The sequence below is a fragment of the Triticum dicoccoides genome, chromosome 6A, assembly GCF_002162155.2.
Source record: "Triticum dicoccoides isolate Atlit2015 ecotype Zavitan chromosome 6A, WEW_v2.0, whole genome shotgun sequence".
NCBI lineage: Eukaryota > Viridiplantae > Streptophyta > Magnoliopsida > Poales > Poaceae > Triticum > Triticum dicoccoides.
In genome coordinates, this window is record NC_041390.1 from 596588035 (window position 1) to 596603093 (window position 15059).

The 15059-nt window shown below is 47.6% G+C and overlaps 1 protein-coding gene across 1 annotated transcript; it reads right to left on the bottom strand.

Annotated features, from left to right (window-relative positions):
- Nucleotides 1-844: 844 nt before the first annotated feature.
- LOC119318262 (RING-H2 finger protein ATL13-like) lies at nucleotides 845-2462 on the bottom strand. The gene has a single exon (XM_037592790.1). The coding sequence runs from the start codon at nucleotides 2307-2309 to the stop codon at nucleotides 960-962; it is 1350 nt and encodes a 449-aa protein (XP_037448687.1). The 5' UTR covers nucleotides 2310-2462; the 3' UTR covers nucleotides 845-959.
- Nucleotides 2463-15059: the final 12597 nt, after the last annotated feature.

The following is a 15059-nucleotide window of genomic DNA, read 5'->3' on the forward strand; positions in this document are numbered from 1 at the left end:
CTCCGGCTCCACCGCCGCCGCTCCAGATGAACTGAAAAATCAAAATGTTAACCGACAGCCCAGATGCCGTTTGACCTCGCAGTAACGGCGTGGTTGCATTAAAATTTCTGACTCAAACTAGTAAAAAGAGCAGAGTACAGTGTACAGATCGCCAGGCCCAGGAGTAAATGCAGCAGTGGAGTATGCTGGTAAACTTCTGAATCGCCGGGTCCATGAAAATTTTGAATCTTTGGTGACATGAACACCAGTCCAAAACTGCAAGCAAGAGCTCCTCTGGTTCAGCTCTGGCCCGGTTCCGTCGTTCAGTGCCACAGCCAGCAAGCTCCTGGGTCTTCCTGGAGGTGATGACGGGAGAAAAATCCGCGTTGATCTGCATCGTTTCACAGCCGGGGCCAAGAGATTCAGATCAGATGCGTTGCCGAACTGGACAGCATATGCGCGCGTGGTTGGCCTCGGAGGAGCGAAAGCGACGCCGCCGAATTCCCGGAAGCTACCGACCGACGGAGGAGAGGACTGTGGTGGCACTTGCTCACATGTGCGATCACGCGCCGACAGACCAAACAAATCCCGCTTTCCAACTGCGCAGCGCCTCCCTTGGCCCGCCTCCGCATCGCCATGATTGATTGGCGATCGCTCTTCACCGGAAAGAATCCATGATTGATGATGCATGCAGCTCCGATCTGCCGCTCCCATGCAAAAGTCGCCGGGTGTTCGTCGGTGGTTCTCGATCGGTTGAAAACTCCACAGCAACTGTCAAATGAGTGGCTGCTGATCGAGCTGATGTGAGAGCGATCTCGTGGGATTTACAGGTTTCTCGCCGCTGCGAATTTGCAATCAATGGCGATCTACAAGGACGGAGAAAGAAGACGAAATCCTTATGACTAACTGAACAAAAGAAAGAATCTGTTTCCTTTTTCTCTTCTGTTGGGGTTTGATTTGATCGACAATGGTGATGGTGGTCACGAGCAGTCTCCGACCCGGTTGGATTGCTGCCGGCCGCCGACGACCCAGAGCAGGGTGCGGCGCGCGAACGACGGCCGCTCCTCCGCGAGCGACGACACCACGCTGTTGCCGCCGCCGCTGCCCGTCTCCACGTCGCCCCAGTCTGCCTCGCTCCCGCTCTTCCGCTCGCCCCCTCCTTCCTCCTCGCCCTCCTTGCCGCTCCGCATCGGCCACCGGAACGACACCGTGCGCCGCCCGCCCGCGTAGGGGTCCCCTTTCCGGGACGACGCCGGCGGCACCATCCAGATCTTGGACTCGGAGAAGCTGTCCTTGGCGAGCTTCGCCGCGGCGGGCAGGCCGGGGGGAGGCTGCTGCTTCCGCGCTGTCGTGGCGGGGATCACCGGGTAGCGGAGCGAGGAGGATTCCCCGCGGCGCTTGGACGCGCCGAACTCGCACTCCGACATGGCGCCCCCGCCGCGGCGCGCCCGGGAGAACGCCGGCCGCTTCTTCTTGGGCGGCGGCTTGGCGATGGCCACGCGGAGCGACGCCTGCTCCTCCATGACGTACTCGTAGGAGCCCATGGAGTGGCACCGCCTCTGCCCGAGCCCTGCGTCGGCGTCGGCATTGGCGTTGCTGCTGGTGCCCGCTCCGTCCGCTCCGCTGGCGTCGGCGACGGCAAAGGCGTTGCCATCCACGCACATGAACTTGCCCAGCTTCACCTCGACCACCTCCTCGGCCCCGTCGCGCCCCGGGACGCGCACGGCCGCGCCGCTCGGCTCGGCGTCGGCGCGCCTGGCCGAGGCGGCCAGGTCGCGGGAGCTGTCGGCGGAGTCGAGCACCATGAGCACCGGGCTGCAGGTGGGTTCGAGGTCGCCGGCGGCGAGGAGGCTGCGGCGGCAGAGCGGGCAGGTGGAGTGCGAGAGCAGCCAGGTGTCGATGCACTCGAGGTGGAACGCGTGGCTGCACTTGGGGAGCAGCCGGAGCTGGTCGTCAGGCGCGAACTCGCACAGGCACACGGCGCAGTCGAACGGGTCCTTGCCGCCCTCTCCGTCCCCGCCGACGACGACGTTGCGGTAGAGGAAGACGGGGAGGGCGTCGATGAAGGCCTGGTCGACGCCGGCGTCGTGGAGGTGGAAGAGTTGCTGCAGCTGGCCCTGGAAGGCGGTGACGCTCTCGGCGTCGTCGCGGGCGGCCCGGCGGCGGCGGCGCAGCCGCAGCAGGTGGCGCGCGAGCAGGTGCAGCAGGCCGCAGACGAAGAAGACGATGGCCAGCACGGCGACGATGAAGAGGATGCTGGGGCTGATCTTGGTCTCCACCGTCTCCAGCGCCGACGACCCCGCCGGCGCCGCCCACGACGAGTTGCTCATGGTCCTTGTACTCCGCACCAACCTACTATGACTCCAAGCAAGCGAGCAGCTACGGATGAGAGCCCGAGCTCGGCCTTACGATCCGGAAGGAAGGTGGAGCCTCGGCATGGCAGCCATGGTGGTACTTGCGGGATTAGGGGGAGGGAAGCTTTGCGTGGGGGGTCGCGGGGGGGATAAATTGGGGCAGAGAGCGACCGAGGTTAGCGTGTGGGGGGTGTAGATTAGTCGGGGAATTAAAGCGGCATTAGGTGCGGGTTAGGACATGCAGGTGCGGGTCACTGTTGCGGGTGAGCTCACCGTTGTTAGGACATGCAGGCAGGCTCATCTGCATCTGCCATTGTTTTTGCTGGTTCCGTCGGTGTCGGGTGCGCTTGTTTTTTGCCGTTCCTGAGCAGGTTCGGTGTGTCGCTTTGGACCGTGCTGCAGAGGACCTGGAATAGAGTAGCGTGGCCATGGAATTGAGTATTGACTTTTGCAGGTCTAGTTTAGCGGATAGTTAATGACGTGCGCGATGCGTGCTCTGCCTGCCAAAGTGCCAAGTAACGTACTCTGTATTCTCTTAAACAAATGCAGAGTACTGTAGTATGCTTTGGATACGATACGGTGTGTTGTCCGTTGGGCCATCTAGGCGGAGAGGAGGCTCCGTTGACCTGCATTCTGAATCTCTTCCACTTGGTTGCTACTACTACATTGTACAATGCTCGGCACGCGTGGAGCCGTGTGTCCATCATTGCCGCCCAGCATGGCACTGTTGTGAGGGACGAAACGGTTGGAACCAGCTCCTTTTCAAAAAAAAAAAGAGAGAGAGAGAGAGAGTATGGAACCAGCTTCCTTCCGGGTCCGGCTCGGACAAAAAACAAGGGACTGTCTAATTGGCATCCGGCTGAAAACCAATTGGGTTTCATCTGGATTTTTCAGCCAACTGGAATGTGGCAATTGTCCTCTGTCCCTTGTCCCCTGTATGTCCCTTTTCCTGTCCCACTCATTTAAACAAACCGCACAAATCAAATAAAAACTTTTAACGGGTCCACCCCCTTCTTCTCTAACCCGGACACAAAAGCAGCAAAGTGATGGCGTTTCCTCCATGTTTTGGGACACAAGCTTGAAGAAGATCATGGCTGATGAACCAAAGCATTCACAGGTAAACACCTCCTTTGTTTGCATTCACCACACATCTAGCATGAGTAAAACAGATCTCTCTCATGACTCTGTACATCTGAAAGAGACAGCCATGTGTGGATCATTACATAGCTGAAGAAACACATCAGATTCACAAACCAAATCTAAGATCATAGGCAGGGTAATCATGAAAAAGAAACCTTATTAAAACTATAAGAAAATATAACACAGTTCAAATCCTCACTTACTTGCTGCAGGGACCAAACATTGAGCTCTGAAAGTGTGCTTACGTGTCACAAAAAAACACTAGAACCAGGAAGAATAGTAGGACCAAAGTACTCTAGGGAGTCAAGAACGGAGAAACTACTTGCAAGTTTATGAATTCATAACTACAGTTACAACACATGGTCAAAAGAAAAAGCCGATTAGGGGGGGCATATGATCAGTGAATTCATCAAGTTTATGAATTCATAACACATAATTTCAAACACTTTGACAGTGACAAAAATTGTACACTAATCAGAAACTATGATGATGTTTATAAATTTACTCCTGAAGAAAAGCAATGAATCTATGACTGAATTTTATAAACTTTGGAATTGTATACAAATACCTTTTATTTGTACTTGAAGTTCGAAATGCTATGATCTTTTACTTGTAATTTCAAATGAGCACACACTGAAACTAAAATGATCATTGCATATGATTTAGGACTATGATCGGATAAAAAGATTCGAAAAATATTAGGCTATGCACTAACACTAATTGGCACAAACAATCTAGATAGTTATTGTTTATTCGATAACAGTTCACTGCTTGTACTTTTTTTGATAATATTTACAGGTGCCTGCAATGGGATCAAAGGGAACGGAATCTAGCATGAAAGGGGAGGAGCTGTACCTCGAACATGACGAAGCTGATTTCCTTAATGTATGACTTTATTAGCATTAGAAAACTAAAAAAATGAACAAACATATTCAATCATGCTTTTCTAACTTGATTCTTGACAAAATAACAGAGTGGGGCATACTCTTTTACTCAACTACTTCAGGCGCAAATGATGTACAAGGTACTATCATTGTGAAATTTACATATAAGACAACAGGGAAAGAAATCCTGCAAAAAAGTCATTAGCTAATGCAAAAAATATTGCTCTACTTTGAGCAGCAACGGATTGCTACCAAAGCGAAAGAGCATATCACAATCCATAGAGCACTCTAGTTATAAACTTAAAATCCAGAGATCACCAAAGAAACCAATAAGAATTAGCATTCACTAGTTCACTGAATGTTACACCATATATAGATGAGTAGATCCTACACAAAAGAAAAGTCTAACAAGTGTTTTTACACTGTGGTTACAGAGGAACAGAAAAAGAACCTGTCAAACTAAATTACACTGGCAGATAAGGAATTTACATTGGCAGACAAACTATAATTACAGTACTACGCCACTAAAAATTCAGTGGTAAGCAATAAAAACTACAGTAGTGGACCAGGTTGAAAATTCCATTGTAACTATAGTTTGAATTACATCGCTATACCACTAGAATTACAGGTGTAAGCGAACTGTAATTCCAGTTCTAGACCAATGGAACTACAGTGTAAATATAGTGTATTTATAGTAGAACTACAGTGTACAATACAATAGTGTTATAGAGCAAACGACAGTGAGTTCCACAGTAATTGCAGCAGATTTATAGTTTAATTTACACTAGAATTACACTATAAATACAATAATTCCAGCTGAAACCTAGTGACATTTCATAGTGGATTTAGAGTGTAAATACAGTAGAAACACCTAAAAACAGAGCTAGGATTTACAGAGCAAAGTCCAGAAATGAAACGGAGAATAAACTAAATTACACTAAGAAAATACACTGAAAAAACTCGTAAAATTACACTAATAATTTCGGGACAGACAAACTATACACTAGAGAGAAACTAATTTGTTCCTGCTCAGAAACCAAAATGTAAGTATGATTGAATATGAGAACCTTTGGAACTATATAAAACGGCAAATTACTGTCACTTGAACTTATAATTACGGTGATCTTTTAAATGTAATTAGTATGAAGATCACACTGAAACCGAAAATAAAACTAAGCACCGATACACATGGCACACACAAGAAACCAAATTTGGACCATCCTTTTGTACCCTCGTTTGACAAAACATTACCAGCAGATTTACTAACCGACGGATCATTTGATGCTTTCTTTGTAGAGTCAAGAGCAACAGACTTGCAACCTACATAGCAAAGCTGAAATGTCATCAGGGTAAAAAAATAAATAAAGAAACAACCAAATGCATGAAAGTAAATTACAAACAAGACAGAGATTGGCTACCTGACAAATGCTCAGAGCTAAAAAAATCCACATAATAGACCCTACTCAACTGCAGAGTACAAGGGTAAAATCCAACTAACGGTCCCTAGTCAAATTCACTAAGGGTAGAATCCACTGAAATATTACAGTGTAAGCCCACTGAGACTTACACCGTAAATCCAATAAGAATTACACTGTAAAATCCACTAATGATAATACAGAAGTAATCCACATAATAGTCCCTAGTCAAATGCAGATTAGAGGGGTAAAACCCCACTAACAGACCCTAGCCAAAATACACTAAGGATTATAGTGTAAATACACTAAAAATTACATTGTAAAAATCAAGGTTACATTGCAAATAGAAGGTAAATCCAAGAATAACTAACAATCACTACAAAAACACTAAGGATTACAGTCTAACTCCACTAAGAATTACACTGTAAAAATCAAGAGTTGCAGTGCAAATACAAGGTAAATCCAAGAATAACTAACAGTCACTACAAAAACACTAAGGATTACAGTCTAAATCCACTAAGAATTACACTGTAAAAATCAAGAGAATCAAGAGATACAGTGAAATTCTTATAGGATTATAATGAAAGATCAACTAAAAACTATAGAGTAAAGCCAGTAAGAATTACAGTGTAAATCCACTGCAAATTACAGTATAAATCCACTAAAAATACAGTATAAATCCACTAAAAATTATAGTATAAAACCACTAAAAATGACAGTGTAAATCCACTTAAAATTACAGTGTAAATCCGCTAAGAAATTACACTGTAAATTCACCGAGAATTATAGTGTAAAACACTAAGAAAACACACTGTAAATCCACTAAGAAAACAGGGATTTCTAGTAGAGCAATCAAACATTTACATAGCTGAAATGAAAAATACATATCTCACAGAAACACAAAGAACAGAGCTGAAGTCTGCAAGCAAAAGGCACTACGTATGACAACTTAAGCTTGTTGACTAGCTATACAAGCAAAATCACAAAGAACACTGCATACAAACCTACATCAACAAATGACCCAGGGGACAGATAACCTACAACCACAAACAAAAACACTAGAGAATCCAAGGTGACCAAGGCACTAAAGTCACCGAAACACGATCCACCATGTATGAAATTAGCAGCTGCCCATGGCAACCACCCGAATTCCAACTACCAACTGAAACAACTCAAATAAAACCTACAAGGCAAACCCTAACCTAGCACATAAGACAGATGAGATTCAATACCACTAACAAACGCAACAACGCATCTGCATGAAAAATAGTTGTGGGGATTACCACATGCGAGATCCAAAAGGGGATAAGCAGCAGATCTGACTGACAAAACCATACACACTACCAAATCAGACTAGAGGATCAAACCAAAGCCACAAATACATACCGAATACAACGAACAGAAAATGCCGGGCGGAGAAAAATGGGGCCGGCGATGGGGCGGGAGTCAAGAGATGCTGCAAACCTCCGGCGGGGGAAAAGACGATGGAGCAGGAGAGGGCGGGGCAGCCGGAGGGACAACGCCAGGCGCCTGACACCATCCTACTGAATCGAGCGAACATGGGAGCTCCAAGTCGCCATGGATCTCTCTCTCTCTATCTCGACGAGGGAGGGGATGGGACAGAGGCACCTACAGAGGAACGAAATGAAAAAAACAGAAAGAAAGGGAAAGGAACACTGGCCGACGCGGGGCCGAAGCGAGCGAAAACGCAAACGGGTCTCCTCGGAAATTTAGCGGGCCCGATAAGAAAACAAATCAACTGAGAGCAGGGGAAAAAGTACGAATCTCGGGACAGAAAATGGACGGCCCACAAAACGGATGAAAGCGAAAAGATTTCATCCGGATAAAAATTAGCATTCCCGAAAAACAAGTCATGGTGTAGCTGCACCAGCACAGGCCTGTGATTCTGATTCGGTCGCTACTGTGGCGCTCTCTTCCTCTTCGACCACCCTGGCAAGTTGGCAGTGAAGGAAGGAAGCAGTGTAGCACCGATGAGGGAGGAAGACAAAAAATAAGCATGAGCACGTGAATCCCGAGGCTGATTTTCAAATCCAGACGCTTGCTTTCTTGCTGCGATGTGAGACGGTGGCCATGGCGGTACGTATTGACGGTGACGGGTCGGGGTTTTGGTCCAGGTTTTATTTATTCTTCTCCACACTGCCTTTTATGGCGCGGCAAGACCGACCCAGAAGCTAGCCTGCCCAGCGCCATTGGCCCTATTTGGATCCCTAAGTTAGAGTTAGTTTTAGTTAGTTGGGCTCAAGTAATCGAAAAGTATCCAAACATGATGGGTTAGTTTAAGTTAGTTGGATCTAACTCACCTCAAAAAACTAGCCCACACTAGAGGAGCTTATTTGGGTTAGTTTTCCTAGGTCCACTAGAAAAAATAGTAAAAAAAGTTATCCCTCCCATTCAAACATGGTTCAAAATAGTCAAATGATCGAGAAAGAATATTTATTATCAATCTAACCCTACCATCCAATGGGGTAGCGGCCGGCGGCACGAATTACGTGCACCTGCTCGCATACGTACAGCCCGTGCGCCAAAACTGCTCTAACCCGCCGTGTAACCACGTACTGCAGGGCTGACTAACAGAGCCCAGGCCAGGCGCCGGTCGGCCACGGCCAGCACTGCCGGACGGGCCGGCAGCTCTTCTGTCGGCGCACACGGGAGCTAGCGCGCGTCGCCTGCCTTCGATGGCGCGCGGTTCATGCACGCGGTCGGTGCTGCGTGCGCAACTGCGATTGCCACCTCGAGTTGTATCAGCTGGTGAGCCACCCCGGGCCGCCCGCGCGCGCACGGATCGATGGGCGGAAGGGTTTGACATCCCAGACCGAGGCGATGGCGATCGGTGCGTGCGTCCGTGCATGCCGGGCCCGTCCAAAGTCTTCTGTTCTGCTGCCGGGCCGACCGGCCTCGGCTCCTCTGCATGCCCCCACCACCCATGCGGTCTCGGGGAACGGGAGCCGTGTTCCGCTCCATCGGTCAACGTTAATTGTTCTTCTCCTCCGTGAGACATGAGCCTTGTTTTTTTAGATAGTCTCCATCGGGATTTCTACCTGCTCTGTCCTTCGAAGCTTCGCTCAAGCTGTCATATTCATACACCTACGTATAAGGCTGGTCATAGTGGGGAGTAACTTAGACTAGTGTCATGCATATGACACTAGCCTAAGTTACTACTTTCATAATGCAAAGTAACATGATAGTAGTATCTTAGATGGTTTCATTTATTAGCTTGTAGACTCATCTTGTCTTGAAAAGCGCTATGTTACAGTAACATATTATGTTACCACCTCTCATTAATTACTTGCCACATAAGCAAAAAATTCTTAAAGTATGCTATGTTACTAGCTAAGTTACTCTCACTATGACTAGCCTAAGAGTCGGGTGTGTCCAGGGCACATCTAGTCATCTAGACGTGCTCTAGTTATTGCACATCTAAGTGGCTGAATCAAGCAGAAAAAAAAGAAGAAAATATCCACACGAATCTCAATGTAAGATCAATGACATAGGACTTAGATGTGCAATACTTATGGCACATCTAGCTGTGCTTTAGCAAAACTGATAAGAGTCCTATTCTCCTCCCGAGATGAACACTAAAATCGAAGAAAACACTAAATGTTTGTTGTGGCAAACATTGACAAATATTTTTGTATGCTTAGCAATTTTTTATCACTAAATGACATTAGTGAAAATCATGGCAAAAAAAAAACAAAATCAACACTCCACACGACCTCCACGGATGTCCTTACGTGGTACAAAATTTCAACCACACAAAATATTTATCAAAATTTATCGCAAAAAAGTTTTATTTTTTATTTTTTTTAATATTCATCCAATCTAAGAGCAAGTACAATAAGAGCATGGTTAATAGTATACACTGCCGCCGGCTATACGCTGTTGTCCGGTTATCTATAGCCAACCTTGTAGTCAGCATGTACAATAGTTTGCCGGTCACAATGAAAAATATCATATACTAGTCTGCATATGATACTACCTCTACAGTGCATAGTATCATTGTCTGGTATCGTAGTAATTGTCATGCATGCCACATACTGGTACATCATGATACTCAGGGGGTGTTTGTTTCCAGGGACTTTTTTGTGTAGGGACTAGAAAAAGTTCCTCTTAGAGACTTTTTTACCAAACGTGGGGGACTTTTTAGGGACTAAATTAGACATTTGGGACTAAATGAAGAAGACTCTCAAGGAGAGTCTTTTTTGGGACTTTTCCAACAATGCCCCTCCATGCATTCAATGACCCGCCACCCCATGGTGTTGTTTGATTGTTATTTTTTCTATATACTAGGGGCAACATGGTCATTTAATATCCTCTAGGAAGGGAGGGACTTTTTAGGGACTAGAGACTTTTTAGTTGGGACTAGAAAAAGTCCTAGGACTTATGAACCAAACGGGACCTCGGCGGTGGGAGGGGGTCATCGGAGCCATGGGTGACGTCGGAGTCGTCGAACAAGGAGTTGATGTAGTCGACCATCCTCTGGGCGATGTTCCGCTGCTTCGCTGCAACCACCGCCTTCTCTGCAGCTTCACGCCCCGATCACTCGGTACGGAGCCGGATTGCCTTAGCGTTCTTCCAACCGAGCTAGCGAGCGCCAGTCTCTGCCGTCGTTAGAGAGTGGCGGAGAACAACCGTGAGGAGCTTCTCCTCCGCATCGGGGTTCGACAATCCACTATCCAACCATTCTGGAGGTGTGGTGGTTATCATATATAGTCTTTTATATAAAAGTTTTCCGTTCAAGTCTTGGCTTAAACAATATTTATTTTATTTTATTTTTATCAACTTAAAAAAACATTTGTCCAATTAATATTGGATATGGATTATTGTTAGAAAAACATTTTTTACTTATCTATAACTATTTCAAAAAAATACTAGAAATATTTAAACATATATAATGTATGGTGTAAAATGAGGTGATACATACTGGAGTGCGCACAACGTGGTAAAATTTTCACGTATCATTATTTTTCTTAACATTTTATGCATTAGCTAAAGCATGTTTTTAAATCTAAAAAACAAAATACATTGAAATAGATTAATTTCCCACCAAAATATACAGTGGTTCCTTCTCTATATGTATAGCATATACATGCCAAAGGCATGACTGCCTCATTTGAAATAGAATAGAGTAGTACCCCCTCCGTTCCATAATGTAATGCATATAGATATTTTAAGAACTCAAACTTTATAAACTTGGACCATGTTTATAAAGAAAACCATTTATATCCACAATATCAAAAATGTATAAAATATGGAACTAAATCTTGTAATGAATCTAATGATACTATATGTTTGGCATTCTAGATGTAAATGTTTTTGTCCACGAACTTGGTCAAATTTTATGATATTTGACTTTAATACATTTTGCAGGATTTGTTATTTAAGTAGTAAATGACGTTTGCTATGCGTGCCCTGCCTACCAAGAGGTAGTGTGCTTTTCTCTTAGACAAAAGCAGAGGGCAGCAGAGTACTCTGCTTAGCGGTAGAGTAGTTTTTTGTGCAGGATACGACACGGTGTTTTGTTGGGTGGCCTAGGCAGAGGAGGCTCTGCTTGACCTGCAGACCGGGCATTACTCGTCTCTTAATTTTTTTTCCACTTGGTCGCTACAGTTTCAGTTCTTTTTTGCTTCAGCGAAAGTCAGAAGCTGGGAATGTATTTAAATTTTGATGATGTAATGATACGACGCTGGCGTCTCCGCACCACGGCCAGCCATGCCGGGAATAAAAAGGGCACGCGTCGCGTCGAGCTGTGTATCCATCATTGCCGCCGCAGCATGGCGCTGTAGACCTCCTTTCTTGCGTTATCACAGTAGCAGACGACGACGCCACCTGCCTGAACCTGCCGCTGCCGGGGTCCAGTTCAGACAAAACGTTATCATGGTGTAGCAGCACAGGCCTGTGATTCGCGACGGCGTTTCTCCCTCTTCGATCGACACCGTGGCAACCCGGCAAAGAAGGAAGAAAAGAAGAACCAATGAGGAAGAGAAACAAACAGCCGCACGTGAATCCCGAGGTGAATTTTGAAATCCAGATGCTTTGCTGTGCTGTGATACGGCTGCCACGGTGGTACTGACGGTGACGCGTCGGGGTTCGGCCAACTCCACCGCGCGATCCTATCCTGTCCGGCCCCGTTCGTTTGGGGTAAAAGGGGCAAAAAAGGCGCCCCCCAGCGCGCGGGAGCAAACGGACTTTTGTCCGCTTTGTGTCCGCTTTCGACCCATCCACGGCCCAAGTTTGCGCCGCTTTTGGGGTAAAACGGACACCACGCGGACACGCGGGTCGTCTGCGCGTGTCCTCCCTTGGCCCGCCCGTCAGTGGCACAAGACGGGCCTTTTTTTATCCGCCCCCTCCCTCCCTCCGGCCGCACCCCCTCCACTCTTCCCCACTCTTCCCGTCGCTGCCGCCGCTGCCATTGCAGCCGTGCAGTTCGGACGCGAGCTCGCCCAACCCCTTCCCCTCGGCGCCGCCGAGCTACCCAACCATGGCCACCTGGTTTGCGCACCCGCCGACCGGTTTTGGGGCGGATCCGGTCGGTCTTGAGCTCGGCCGGCTGTGGGAGGCCGGGCTGCGCCATGGACTAGCCGGGCACCTCGCCGGAAGGCCCTGGCAGGGCCGCAAGGCCACATGCAGGCAGTGGCTCCTCCTCTAGCCGCTCGGATCTGCACCGTCGGCGGTCCGCCGGCAGATACACGAATGGCGGTCAGCCGGGCTCGGTGCTTGCCCAAAAGCTCGCCGGCGCACCGTTGCCACTCATTAAGTGCGACCACTGCCCAAGGATGGTCGTGCGCCGCGTGTCTACAACGCCGGAACATCCCGGATGGGTGTTCATCAAGTGCTTAAACGATGGGGTATGCGCTTTTTTTAGCTTCGGTTTGTGCTCTAGATTTAACTAGTTATGCTAATTTCAAATTTTGTTGTGTAGAACGGATGCAAGTTTTGGTATTGGGAAGAAGAGTACATCGATATATTGATAGAGCGAAATTTAATACATGTTCGTGCACTTTTAGCTAGCATAGAGGTTGTAAATGAGACAAATGCACTTGATGCTAGATTAGAGGCTAGACACGAGACTAGGTGTGAGGAGGAAGCAACATCGACTTCCGGCTTGAAGAAGAAAGGAGGATGCCAGATCGAGCCTTCTGGCTTGAAGAAGAAAGGAGGATGCCAGATCGACCCTCCTCCACAGATCAACGAGTGCATCGAGAAGGCCCTAACCCAATTCAAGGGAGCAGTTATGAAAATTTGGTATCTTCTAAAATGTATTCTTGTGGTTCTTGTTTTCTTTGGCCTTGCTTTACTAGTCAAAATGTGATGATGCATTTTCCATGTACCAGAAATGAATGATGGAATAAAGTTAAGGACTTGCAAAGAAATAATACGCGGACAAGATGCGGCCGGGATGCGTTCGCGCGGTGGGCGGACGGCCACCGCATCCCAGGACAGGCCCGGACACGACCTCAAATCCCTACCCAAAGGGACAAAAACAGGACAAAACGGATGTCCGTTTGGGGTCGCGCGGTGGAGTAGTCCTTATGGTTGACTTTGCCAGGCATATTTTTTCCTCTCCACAAGGAGGCAGGAGACCCATCCAGAAGCGTGAAAATGAACAGAACCGGCATTTATTTGAAACTTCAACATAAAATGATCCCAATCCAAAAATATTTTACGAAATAGTCCTTTTTTTGCATGACGCCCCGGGTTAGAGTGCCATGGTAGCGACACGTAGCATTGCGCCCCGGCATAAGGCGTCATGCTATCCCGGGACGTAATGCTATCTAGCATGGCAACTTAGCCCCAGGCGTCATGCAAAATGGGCCATTTCATGAAATATTTTTAGATTGAGACCATTTTATGTTGAGGTTTCAAATAAAGGCCAATTTTGTCCATTTTGGCACCAGAAGCGCCATTGAATTCCCTACCCGTGCATGCAAATGCGGTGCACCGCGTGGCCATCACCGTATCCCGTGAGTACTATGAGGGTGTTTGGATACGTTTTAGTCCCATGACTAAAAGTAGTGGGACTAAAACTTGCTAGCCTCACCCATGCTTGGATTCAAATACTAAAGAGACTAAAATCAAGTTATTGAGCATTTATTATCCTCCAAACCCTCCAATTCAGAACTCGCATGCGTTAAAAAAGAGGAATTAAATGAGGAGAGAGAGGGCTAATACATATTTTTAGTAGTTTTTTATGACTAAAAAAAATTAGCCTCAAGACTAGTCCTAACCTCTCTTTAGTCAGGGGTGCTTGAAACTTTAGCCTTTAAAAAAACTATTTTTAATACTAAAAATAGTCCCTTGGATCCAATCATCCTCTGTACTCCTCTGCTCACTAGTCTCACAGTCGCTGTGGTCGGCGAGTCAAACGCACGGTCAAGTCGGGAGTAGAGCGGACCAAGTTCTTGACGCTCCGAAATCTCCTCCTTCCCCTGCTACAGTTGAGAGTCTCTCGAGACAGTTCCTTCCCGGCCCGATCCCGGATCCTCTCCGCCGGCAACGCTCGTCGAAGAAGTGATGGGGGAGGTGCTCGGCGTGTTCTTGTACATAGTAGATGTAGGTTCAGTTTCCGTTCTGGTGTGTTGGGCGTGATGCCTAGGACTGGCGATATGCCGATGAGGAGCGCGCCGCCTGCGCGTACGAGCAGCGCATGGTGGCTAGCGGCGATGCTTTGGTTGGTGGCGGTGGCGTGGTGCTACTCGCTGCTGCGTGATTCATCGTCGGCGCATCCTCCAATAAGCTCGGTTGCTGCCATGATTTGGAGAAGGATTCGTCCCCTTCCTCTGTTGCTTCAAGCTGCCATGGAGGTGGATGGAGCGATGGTGATGCTAGAGGATCTGGTTTTTGCAGGTGGGTTCGGAGCATATCAGCAGCGGCAGATCACGTGGAGCTACGGCGCCCGCTGGCAGCCGGTCTTCCACACCATGGCGTTGCCCCTTCTGGCCGAATGGCGGCCGTGTATTTCCTCCCAGCCTAAGAGCGATAGGGAGGCAGATGCATCTTCTATCTGGAGTTCGAAGCGGTTCCAAGCTGCTGCGATGGTCTCGTCGCCCCAAGTGGTGCGTCCCCGGCGACGGCGAGTCTACATCCAGGAAGAAGATGTTGTGGACCCGATTGCAATTTTCAGATCCAGTTTAGGGTCCTTCTTGTCAAAATCAAGGGCTTAGGTGTTATTTTCCTTTTATGTGAGTCCTTGTGTGGGCTTTGTGTTGTAACCGCTGAAGTTTTAATGAAGATCTAGGCCCTTCATGGCCTTTCCTGTTCAAAAAAAA